The sequence below is a fragment of the Odontesthes bonariensis genome, chromosome 19 (genome assembly GCF_027942865.1).
Source record: "Odontesthes bonariensis isolate fOdoBon6 chromosome 19, fOdoBon6.hap1, whole genome shotgun sequence".
Lineage (NCBI taxonomy): Eukaryota > Metazoa > Chordata > Actinopteri > Atheriniformes > Atherinopsidae > Odontesthes > Odontesthes bonariensis.
The window spans coordinates 21,531,821-21,544,910 of NC_134524.1; the positions used below are offsets into that span (position 1 = coordinate 21,531,821).

At 41.1% G+C, this 13,090-nt stretch overlaps 1 protein-coding gene across 1 annotated transcript in view; it reads right to left on the bottom strand.

Annotated features, from left to right (window-relative positions):
* Positions 1-13,090, bottom strand: part of LOC142369067 (actin-binding protein WASF3) — a 44,044-nt gene that overhangs the window by 17,817 nt on the left and 13,137 nt on the right. Inside the window, 1 exon segment of the mRNA XM_075451305.1 lies at positions 2,614-2,758. Coding sequence (XP_075307420.1) covers positions 2,614-2,746 — 133 coding nt within the window. The 5' untranslated portion in view covers positions 2,747-2,758.

The window sequence follows — 13,090 nt, forward strand, 5'->3', positions numbered from 1 at the left end:
TCTTTTTCTCTTTGTACAAATCCACTATAGGATCTTTTTTCTGGGCCTGAAAAGCCAAATCTACCCAGATTAACCGGCCTGACAGGCGATGCACACTATTACAGATAAACTGTATTGAGATCTATCAGATAAGAACTCGGGCTTTAAACTAACTTCTTTTTGTTTTTTTGGACAAACCCCATCAGACACAAAGTGCTGTCATCAACACACAACATGTGCAGATCTGGTCCTAGTCGCACACAACACATCTTGAGTGATGCGTCTTAAGGAACATCGCTCTGAATTCATTCATTTCAGGTGTGATTGCACTTTAATGATAAGGATGACGTGTTGGGATGTGTTTGCTTAAAGGAGAACTCTGGTATTTTCAACATTAAGCCTCTTTTCTGAGTCGTCTGCAATGTTTTAGAACCCCCCTCACCGCTTTTTTGATGTTTACTGCTGTCTCCGGTATTTGCCTAATTTTGATTCTTCTCAACCTGCTTCAGAACGGCAAGTCATGCGCATGTCTACAAAGGTCCATAAAAGCACAATAAACGTCCGTTTTCAAAATAATCAACTTACCGGAGTGGTTACTGGTGTGCACTGGTAATCCATATCAAATTTCGTGGCGAAAAGTTGCTTCTGTCGTGTTTTATTTGGCAGCTCGTTCATGCTCGCACTATTTTCTTAGCGGTGGCGGAGTAATATCAACGAACATCCAGTACAAAATGTCAAATAAAACACGACAGAAGCAACTTTTCCACACGAAATTTGATATGGATTACCAGTGCACACCAGTAACCACTCCGGTGAGTTGATGATTTTGAAAACGGACGTTTATTGTGCTTTTACGGACCTTTTAAGACATGCATATGACTTGCCATTCTGAAGCAGGTTGAGATGAATCAAAATTAGGCAAATACCGGAGACAGTAGTAAACATCAAAAAAGCGGTGAGGGGGGTTCTAAAACATTGCAGACGACTCAGAAAAGAGGCTTAATGTTGAAAATACCGGAGTTCTCCTTTAAGAGTGTCAGACAGTCAAGAGACTAAACATGATAGCATGTGAGCGCCAAAGATCTACAGCATTAATATGAAGGAGCCATATGATGTTGTAGTTAAAGCGCTTTAAAGGGGGGCGGTCTGTGGCGTAGTGGGTACAGCAGGCACCCCACATACAAGAGGCCATAGTCCTCGCTGCAGCTGGCCCCGATGTAGGTACCAGATCGGCTCGGCTTCCATATCGGCTCGGGGTCCGTCGTCTGCTCAACACGTCACACAATATGGCTGTCCGCTTGAATGGGAGTACATTGCGATTGGCTGTACGTCGGACAGTTGTGATTGGCTCGGACAAACTCCGTTGCGTTCGACTTTCACGATAGATAGATAGATAGATAGATAGATAGATAGATAGATAGATAGATAGATAGATAGATAGATAGATAGATGCCATTTCTTTAAGCTAATTTTTCAGTGTGTGTATTTATCTTATTTACCTAGACTGTATGTATATATATGTATATATATATATATATATATATATATATATATACATGTAGTGTCTGTATATACACACATATCCAACGGAACAATTTTTACAAGTTTTATGTACATTTATGTGCAGGAGCATATAGTCAAAGAGGTTCTTGCTGCTCAGCACACAAACAATACACAAAACTGAAAATGAAGCTTCTCTTCAGAGTGAACCGTGGCCAAAATGATTAAACAAAACAAACTAGATTTTAAAGGTTTGGGGCTAGTGGTGGTCAAGGTGTGGTACACACTATTTTGTAGGAAATATTTAATTTCTTCGTAAAAGCTCTCCATAGCTGCTGCCGATCACCGAAAGACCGAGAAAAAAACTCTCCGACGCACAGCGCCTAGTTACAGTTACTATGGCTACTACAGCCAATCACAACTCTCCGACGTACAGCCAATCACAATGTACTCCCATTCAAGCGGACAGCCATATTGTGTGACGTAATCAGCAGACGACGGAACCCGAGTCGATCTGGTACCTACACCGGTTCAAATCCCGCATCGGACGGCCCTTTGCTGCATGTTGTTCCCCCTCTCTCTGCTTCCTGTCTCTCTACACTGTCCTATCTAATAAAGGCATAAAAAGCCTAAAAAAATAATGTAAAAAAAAAGGGCTTTGAAGGGCTTTCTTTCTTCTTTTGAGTTTTCTTGTAGTTTAAACAAGGACTTCATTTCCATGACAGTCGTAATATAATACAAAAAAAGTGTCTGACTGAGGGGATGATAGGGGGCGTCGGGCCAGTTTCCAATGTGAGATTAGATTCAAAAGTCAAAGTTGATAAAGTCTTTGAAAGTCACAAGTGAATAAATATGTTTAGTTTTAGATGATCTTGAGTAGGACTAATTTACCGTGAATCCTCAGCTATTTCTGGGACCCAAAAAGACCCAACAAGCCGCTCTCCTCCTCTTATTCCTGAAGAAAACTGATGTCTCACAGTTACAAGGATGTTACCCTTGGAAAAATTCATCAAAGAACTTCTCAATACAGGAAAAAGCCTGCTTTGAAAAAACACTGCAAGCACTGTGATTTTAAAAAGCAAGTTTAACAAGCGAGAGGAGCCGCACTCCTATCCTGAGCCACATTAAACTCACTCAGACTGCCCAGCTGTTTGATGATGGCTGCCAACGTGCTGTTGGTGACACACTCCAGCTCACTGGTCACCCCATCCGGCAGGGCCCCGCGGCACAAGTGCCGGGGCTCAATGTTCCTCTTCACCAGCGGCATGCTGCTTTACTCCTGTGGAGGCAACAGAGAAAGATGCAAAGAGATGTCATTAAAAGCTAGTTCATCCACTTCTTTAAAGCGACGACAAGAGTTTCATGATGGATTTATAGTGAGGATCCATCATCTGGAACTCGAACCTGTGCAGTTTTACAACATCCCAACCGACATCCCCCCAAAACTGAAATACTTTCCGGTAAATTCTGACATTAATTAAGTTGCTGTGGGTTATGTTCTTAAACTGGTGAGAAATACACCGCAAACCCATTAAAAACATCACTGGCAAATAAAGTGGAAATCTGAGGGAAAATAAGCTGCTGTACGGTGGAGGGTCTTGATTTGAGCCAAGAGCCAAATGAGCCGGAAAGAAGTTTCTAAATGGCGCTAACGAGCCAAAACTGTGGCCAGAAAGACCGCGAGGGACAGAAAAGAATGGACAGAAAGGATGAAGTGATAAAAAAAAGAAAAAAAAGTGGTACCAAGGACGTAAAAGACAGCATTCTAGATCCATCATGTCGTATGTGAAAGCTTCCAGGGGATTTTAGACAAAATGGGACAAGGGAAGAGGAATCAGTCTGGTTCAAAATGAGGCCAAAAGAGATGGAGCCTCGAGTGTAAACCCCCATGATTCAATTTTGTTGATATCAACCATTAGCCGAATTCCTACAATGACCAGAGCTAGAATGTCCACTTTACAACCGTAAGCCTTGGAGGGACAAAAAAAGAGAGACCAAAAACAATATGAACAATAGTAGTGATAAAATGTGGAAAACATGTTTCGCGTAATTCTATTTGATGGCACATTGTAACATAGATCAATCAATAAAGCTCATATTTCTCATTTTCTCATATTATTGGTATTATATAAATCCAACAAAGGATCTGAACCACCTGCTTCTGTTCAAATGATTAAGATTTTTATTTTAATCTAAACCTACACTTTTCCTTGCAACCCCCCAACCACACACACACACACACACACACACTTTTTTAGCTGAAATTACTAAAAAAATAAAGGTTAAAGTATACATTAGGGCTGGGCGCGTTAACTTGTTATTATCCCGTTAACTTATTAATTATTTAATGCCGACAAATAATTTTATCGCGCAATAGCGCAGGTTTTAACATTTATTTTATTATTGTATAAGTCTGTTGCTCACAGGCTTTTATTTTGTAAAAGTCTGTTGCTGTCTGCTGCGGAACCGGAAAAGAAAGTAATTGGCGGATCCACCAAACATGGAGAAGGGTACGGAACTTTTACTCGGCCATTTTCATTTTAAAGTTCTTCCAGACGGCGGAGTCGACAGAACCAAAGTCATCTGTAAACACTGCCAAGTTGAACTGTCTTCTCACCGTAGTAGTTCCAGTCTAAAATATCACTTAAAGGCAAAACACACAACTGATACCAGCAAGTCATTCAAGGAAACAGACAGTGGAGCGAGGCTTCTACATAAAGATGCTGATGTTAAAAGTGTGTTTGCACAACAAATGTTATGGCACTTTCATTCATATGGCAGCACATTTAAAAAAGAACTAAATGCTAAAAGCTATACACTACTTTTGATTCATTTTTGGATTTTGCGTACAAATGCAATTAATCGTGAATAATCAGGGAAGTGATTAATTAGATTCAATTTTTTAATCGTTGCCCAGCCCTATTATACATACATATTAAGGCCGAAGTGTACCATCTTTGGATCAAATTTCCCAATCTTTTGAGTGCAGGAACATTATTTAGGTTAAACTGAGAACTGAGCACAGTTTTAGGGTTGAACTCCAACATACTGTATAATAGGCTGAACCACGCTGCTTTTGGAAAGAAGAAGGTAATTTATTTTGCTTTATGCAAGAACATTTTTCAGTTTGGAGTAGAGAAAAAAAAAGTATTAACTTCATAAGCATGGTTTATGCTGGGACTTTAAGAATAAACTGGGACACTTATGAGAAGAGCTAGGAAACATTTGGGATTTCCATCTGTTCTCTAGATGTTTTGAACCTATATTATAGCTATATATGGGTTGTGGACTTTTACAACTATAAACCAAACCCCCCCCCAGCAAAAACATGCGTCTAAAAAAAGCAATAGAATAGGTAGAAGGTGTCAAACAAAAAAAGCTGATCAGCATGTTTTCATTGGAAGGGGCCATGTGTGTTTATTCATGCCTGTGTGCACGAGACACGAGTGTCTTGGCGTGTGCACGTGGGAGGCGTGCGTTAGGGTCACTGTGTCTCAACGCACCATTCTCACACTGCCTCCCACACCTCGATTGTGATCACTTAGCCCTGCAAACGTTTCCACGATGTTAGGAGTGAAAACAAAAGAATCGAAGGACGCGGATGGATCTGCGGCTAAAAACGCGTGCTTCTGACCAAACTTAAGTCTTCTCAGTTGATTTACACATCAGGGACAAAATGTGTGTGTGTGTGTGTGTGTGTGCGGCCCTTGATTTGTTTGTCTAGACAGAAACACACATGCCAACTTTAATAAATGTGACTAGTTTGTCCCCTTTACGTCTCTTGCGTTCCTTCTCTTACACTCTTTAATAGCTTCTGACATTCAATTACACAAACCACCGAAAATTGTGCAGGTCCGTCTTTAAAAAGGGAATTCGCTGTGTGTGTGTGTGTGTGTGTGTGTGTGTGTGTGCGCGTTGGTGTGTGTGAACCAATATCGACCTCCTCCTCCAGCTGTTGTAAATAATCTAACACCCGTGCCCTTTAATAATACATACATCCTCCTCCTCATGCCCCTTTGCTGCCTCTTCATATCCTATTGGTCTCGTCTACCGGATCCTTCGCCACTCGCCCTTTCTGCGCACTCCCGCACGTGTTTCTCGCTCCACGTTTTCTCTCCAGCTACGCCCCGGCTTCATGAATAAATCAGTAAGGGTGAATTATCTTTTCCTTTGGAATCCCCGGTGTCTAACACTGAGTGGGTTTCCCCTTCAATTCTGTGTTGATCTGAAAGCATCTTAGTTGGGTTTTTTTTTGGTGTAAAATCAGCGAATGTGTGTGTGGAGCGCAAAAAATAAAAACACACAAGCCGACTGCACTATTGAGCCACAGGCTCTTAGTCTCCTCGCACGCGCGCTTTTGGGTCAGCTGCAGGGCAAACAAATGTCATCGGTCATTCTACCGAGGCAACGCATTGAAGGCAGCCCCGGAAAAGAACTGGAATCTTCATCTCCCAGCACAATGCCGTTCTGCGCAGAGATTTTGAGCCGACGTTGATTTCTTTAGATGTTACCACAGAGACTGTAAATAAGTGCAGAGATTTATTGAAAATGTGCAAACATAAATGGGAATACAGTAGTATATGAGGCAAAAACAGAGTTTGCACAATTGTAATAAGTTTGAAAGTCAATATTTGGTATGATCACCTTTATTTTTCATCCCGGTTTGAACCCTCTTAGATTAGCGTTCTTGTCATTTCTTTCAGTAGTCTTCAGGAATAGTTCTCCAGGCTTCTTGAAGGACATCCCAAAGCTCTTCTTTGGATGCTCTTCTGCTACTCGTCTACAAATCACGGAATGGTTTAGGTCCAGAATACATGAATGACATGCTAGCAGAGTATAAACCCAGTAGAACTCTGAGATCTACTGACGCAGGTCAGATAGTGGAGCCCAGAGTTCAAACTAGACACGGTGAAGCAGCTTTTAGCTGTTATGCTGCACACAACTGGAACAAATTGCCAGCAGAACTGTAAGCACTTTTAAATCCAGGTTAAAAACATTTCTCTTTCAGTGTGCTTATGGTTGAGTTCCTTTAACTAATTTTAAAGTATAATGCTATAAATCCTTTTATTTGTTTTATATTTTTCTTTTTTCCCCCTCTTCTTTGATTGCTTTTAACTGTGTGTTTTAATTTTTAAATTGATCTCTCTTAGGTCTTGTGTCAGGTTGCTTGTGTCCTTTGCTGGACTTTTTTTCTTTTTCCTTTATTCAGGAGTTGAATTAATTGCTGAAGAACCAATAGAGTTTAATATGGTTCATCATTGAAAGAAAAAAACATATTGACAACATGTCAACAACTGGTGGAACATTTCACAATGAATTAAGTTAACTTTCTGAGGAAAACCCTCATATTTCAGCAAGACAACGTCAAACAACATACTGCATGTACTATGACAACCTGTCTCTGCATAAAGGCAGTCAAGCTGCTAAACTGATGTGCCTGCAGTGCAATCCTACCACCAACTGAAAACGTCTGGTGCATTCTGAAACATTAAATACAGCCCAGAAGGAGGCCCAGAACTGCTGAGCAACTGAATCCAGTTAGAATGAGACACTTCTCACCTTTAGAACGAGAGAAACTGTTCTTCTCATCTGACTTGAAGATAATAAATAGATTTAAAGTTTTGGATTGCACAGTTTCAAACATGTTCGACTTTTAAGGCCCAAAAGGGAAGAAGAGGAAGAAGACGAGCCAAAGTGTGTCGTGATTCCATGAGAGTGTTGTCATGACAACACTTGAAGGAATCTGCTCTACTGCTCAAAAGTGGAACTCACTGTGCTTCTGAAAATGGTATGAAAGAGAGTCTGCAAGTAGGAGCCAGGGAGACAAACAGAAAAATATGAAAAGGAGGAAGAGAGAGGGAGAGGGAGGGGAGGAAATAAAGACTTCTGATTTAAAAGTTTCTACTTCTAGGTTTTTGCACATAAGTAGGACTGAAGAGGATTTATCTAAATCTGACACCAGCACTTTGACAGCATCGGACAGCTTTGGGCACTACTGCACTGAAAAAAGCTCCTTCTGAAAGGTCAGTTAAGACCAGAGATTTGTGAAAAGATTAAATCTTAATGACACTGCGGTGCATAGCTGCAGCCACATGAAGCGCCACACCAGCGGCCGCTAGCAGCCGCTAAGATTCCGCAACATTCTTTCCTCACATTATGCCAGTTATTTGTATCCACGAGCCCCAGTAGTTCAGACTATATAGAATTTAAATAGTTGTTGTCAAGAATTATATGAAAGGAAATCATCCTTTAATATGAAGCTGCAGTGATGAGACAGTTAGCTTAGCTTAGCTTAGCATATCAATTGAAAAAGATGGCTCCTCTGAAAGGAACAAAATGTGCCCAACTGCACCTCGAAAATTCACAAAGTTTTAACTGGAATGAACAGATATTTCACTAAAACTTTAATAATGGTAGGCCACAACTCCTGGGCTTACAACTTACTGTCACCAAGGTGTGAGCAAACAAGATTAACAGTTGCATCCGAGCTAAGGTCGAATTTAGGATTCTGTAGGAACTGGAAACAATGTTTCAAAGCACATAGCGAGGAAAGTCAATTATGAGAGACTTATAAATATGATTCAAGGCTGATCTGATTCCCATGCACCTCAGAGTCCCTCTTATGGAGACAACTTGGACAAACGTGGTACCACGTGGCCTCCCCTCCTCTCACTCACTCCCCCTCCAGATCAACTTCGCTGGCTTCCAAAAAAACAGCGAATCAACTTCAAGATCCTTCTCATCACCTACAAAGTCCTCAACAACAGGGGACAGAGTCTTCTCCATCGCCGCCCCTACCCTTTGGAACTCCCTGCCCCCCGCCATCCGGAACTCCGATACACTCCCCTCATTCAAAAGCCAGCTCAAAACCCACCTGTTCAAAATCACCTACAACACTTGATAAAATAAAATGTTCCTGTCCCAACACTGTGGCTACGGCTACATGAAAACGAAACAAGTTTTTTTTTTGAAAACTGGTATGAAAATTATTGCGGCCATACGGCAATGCTGCTGTAAAGACAGGTCCAGACGAAAACTATGAAAAACGATGAAATGATGCAGTACACACGAAACACCTCTAGGTGCGCTGTAAGCCACCCCCACCGGTTACACCAGAACAATAGAAGAAACAATGCGCATGCGTGTACGCCTCTACTTCTACCAGCGCGAAGCTCACGTTGTTCCTTCAACAACGCCGCTGTAGTTAGCAGTGTCTGCAGCAGTGCTACTATCAATGTTGTGGGGTCCATGATGATCGCTGTCTGTCCTTGTTGTGTCTTCTTCTTCCGGATTTTGAATGGAAGCAGCATTTTGTTCTGGTCACTGACGTATGTGTATACGTCACTGGCGTTAGCCATGTGGCTGTGACGCAGATGTAAACAAATCCGTTTTGGGTGTAACAATGGAAACGAAACGACACCGTTTTCAAATCATCCCACTTTGGAACCCGTTCTCCAAAACTATCGTTTTGGGGTAGTGGGAACGCCGGCTCCGTGTGGCCGCGACAGCCAAACGATAAGCAAAAGTATCGTTTACAGTGAAAAACGTTTTCGTGTAGCCGTAGCCTGTGATACCATTTATGTGCCTCTCTGGGAAACTCTCAAACGTACTCCACTTGGTAATGTCTGTTGATGGTACTTTACCCCCCCAACTCCGTAACAACTTTTAACACCTCCTAAACAGCCTAATCATAATGTTTTAAATGGCTGTGGGTGTAATTACAGCTGTAATCAGATAAGACTTGAACCGCCTCTGATTCAAAGCTGATTGGAGCCCGTTTGTAAAGGGGTGCTGAGAAGCTGTACCAAACTCCAGCCCTCCACCTACCACCAATCTGGTTGACGTACCCAAACATTTCAAGTTCCACAAAGGGTATTCTCCAATATATACAGGCAATACCAGATTTATTTTATTCTAAATTAAGTCATGTGCATGGCTTTGTACAGATGGACACATACAGTGGAGACGATACTGATTACTGTCCTTAATCAAACTCTTCATCCCTGCTGGGAGGGGGGTCAGGGAAGCAACAGCTAATGCTATTACTGCGCCGTCTGTTCGGCCATGTAGGCTTGAGTCCATTCTCTTGATCATGTACACACACTCAAACATACCTCTCCCACTGTGCCAAATCAAGCTGCGTCTGTCCCAACCTGCTATTCACCCCGTCACACAACCCAATCCCAACCCCCCCCCGCCTGCTCCATAGGAACGCTCCGTATAATCAGAGCTAATTAGCGTTCCAACAGAAACTACTGAAAATGACAAGCGCTGGTTCTACCTAATGACATAATTAGATGATAAACTGCATTAGAGAACAGTTTAGATTCCTGTTAATGTGACAGCTCATGCTGCGTAATGCTTTCACAAATGAGCATCTTTCCTCATAAGGCAGGGATGTCCAAAGTCGGTCCTGGAGGGCCGCTGTCCTGCAGGTTTTAGATGTTGCCCTGCTTCAGCACACCTGATTCAGATTAAAAGGATCTCTTCAACAGATTGTTAAGTTCTGCACAAGCCTGTTAATGATGTCTTGATCTGAATCAAGACATCATCTGGCCCTCGATTAGACTTTGGACATTCCTGTATAAGACATGCTACATGCATGCACGACACGGCTGTCACTTTTTCCAGAAAATCAGCGACAGCGAATCTAAAACAGTATTTCATGCGTCAAAAAGGACAGAAAAACATCAAGCATTTGGAGAAGATTAAGAAAACCCCAATATCATATGTTTCAACTCTCAAAGTTGAGAATATTGTGAGTTAATGGAAGGAAAACTTTGAAATAGTGCTTTGTTCTGATACTCTCAGGTGGAAGTTGTAAAGATTTTGTTTTATGACAGACAATTTATCTGTCGCCATTTGTCTGGATTAGGGAAACTGCACCCCCCTCAGCACATTGCACAACTTACCACGAACAGGTTGAAAACCATGAAATATATAAAAGATAGGACTGTAAACCTGGACCTGACTGACTCCAAATGAGCTCTGAAAACAAGAAAGTGAACCGGCACAGTGAAACGGAGCCTATGTTTTATTCTGAGTCAGGATTACTCCGGTTTTGCTCTGCAAGCCTGGGAAGTTCTTTGCCTGGCTGGATGCCAAGTGTCAGCTCACAAAGGCAACAGGGATGGAAGAGATGAACAAAGCAGAAAAAAACCCAAACCCAAACCATTATCAATAAGAAATGACTGAGACAAGCCGTCAGCTGTGTGAAAATCAAAAATTCAAAAAGCAGCCTTGTTTTCTTTGAGGTTACCAAATCAGAAGAAAAGCGATTCCGTTTGATGTTGCATCAACCAGACTGAGCGTGATCATTTCAATTCTTACCGTAGAGATGCCATACATCTTCATTTTAACCCCACCCCACCCCACCCCGTGCGCCAGCTCTCGCCTTCTCTCTGGCCGCCTTTCTCCTCCTCAGACTTAAAACCCCCCATATTCCTCATGCCCCCTCCCCCTCTCAGACTTTGCTCTCTTTGATGTCTGCATTTTGTTGATGCTCTTGGGTGAGGCGCACATTGTGCAGAATGATCGCAATTACAAAATAAACCCCCGACCCCCATCTTTCGCACCAATCCTCCCCCCCAAAAAAAACAAATCGGGCCAAAGCACGAGAGAGAAGGGAAACAAGAGGGAAGACGAGGGATTTTTACGCTCGCCACGAACTTCCTCTCTTTATCGTCTCTTACCCGCTTTCTCTGAGAGGAAGCGGGCAGACTCTGTGGAGTTGTTGTCATGGTTTCTTTGGAAGATTTTCGGTTTTTGGCTGAATATTAGAGTGGTCGGAGTAGGACTGAAAGAGAGACGGAAAAGAGTTTTACACTGGGGCGACAAAGTTCTGCAAGTGATCTCATTTTCTGAATCGTTTCTAGAGTGTGTGTCTACACTAGCTCCGCTCTGAAACCGCTACATTAATGGAGCCCAAATAAAACACGTGAGACATAATCAGAGGTGGGTAGTACCGAGTTACATTTACTCCGTTACATTTCCTTGAGTATGTTTTTGAAAAAATTATACTTCTAGGAGTAGTTTTAAATCACTTTACTTTTTACTTTTACTTGAGTAGATTTGTGCAGCAGAAACTGTCCTCTTACTCTGCTACATTAGGCTACAATGCGCTCGTTACTTTTCTTCTTACCTCTTTGGTATTCTACGCATCATTATTTTTATCCTCCCGCGTACGCCTCATTTTAATGCTTTATTTTGACAGAGAGAGACTTCCGCCAAACCACCATGTGACTGTGTTTCACCAATCAAATGTAGCCGTGCGGTCTCGTCACGTGACCGTACTCAATCTCAGAGGCGTGACGGGTTAGCTTTACAATTTACAGTCGTAGCAAACAAAAAAAGAAATAGATGAAAAATGTCAGAATCAACGGTCGGAAATGAAGACACAGACGAGGCCTCATACTGAAAGCATGTTTACCTTACAAAGAGTGCGAAAAAGCAGCTACATTATGTGTCTTCTGTGTCAACCAAAACAAATAGATATTTCAGCATTCAAAAACTCAACATCTAACTTGAGGAAACATGTAGCGGTAAGTTTCCTAAATTCGTTTTTTCCTCCCATAGATTGATGAATGTTTGTTTTATAGGTTACATGTTTTAAACATTTCGTAAATCTCTTATTTTTTATTGAAGTACTTGAATTTACCTGGATTATTTTAATTTAAGTTATTTTGTAATTAATTAATTAGTTTTAATTTATTTTATCAATTGGATGAACTCTTATTTGCCTAAAGATGATTATTTAGTATTTTTGTCTGACTGATTGAATGCTTGTGTTAACAAATAAATCAGACGTTACAAACAGTTACTATTACTCAAGTAATTATTTGGATGACTACTTTTTATTTTTACTTGAGTAGTATTATTCTGAAGTAACAGTAGTTTTACTTGAGTACAATTTTTGGCTACTCTACCCACCTCAGGACATAATAATAAAGCACTATAAGTCACACATAAACTAGACACAGCTGACAGTAAAACAATATTCAGTTTGATTCTACTGTGGATGTTGTTGGGTAGAGTTGGGACCAAAACTGACTAAATGGTCACATGCTATATCTTAATATCTTGGTAAATATTTTGTATTACAATGCTATCATATAATACAGCATTCTGATTTGGGCTTAGTCCTTTACATTTGCCATCTGTTTCAACAGTTTTTATTGAACCTTTTTAGCAAAGACATAAATGAATAACATGATAACTGCCAATTATGGGTTTGACCAATTGTCACATACTAAACTTATCTGGATCAATCACTGTAAAATTGGCTAATAAGACCACAGATTTCAGGGTGCAGATTTCAGGGGCATCAAAATTGTTGAGTATAAAAATCTAATACTACATGTAAGTCCTTTATTTTGTCAAAGAGCCTCTTCCTTCAGCTGTTGTTAGTGCATTTGCAGTTGTGTACAGTTGCCACAATAGCAAATTTTGAGCCAAACAAATGTAAATTATTAACTAGCCTAATTTCTTGATAAAAGAAGCCAAAAGGTCCAAAACAAAGGGGAAGCGAGAAGGGAGGGACATGACATGTCGGTCTTTAACTTTACTGGTGCAAAGAGATCATGCGGGTTGTCCAAAATATATTTGGCGATGA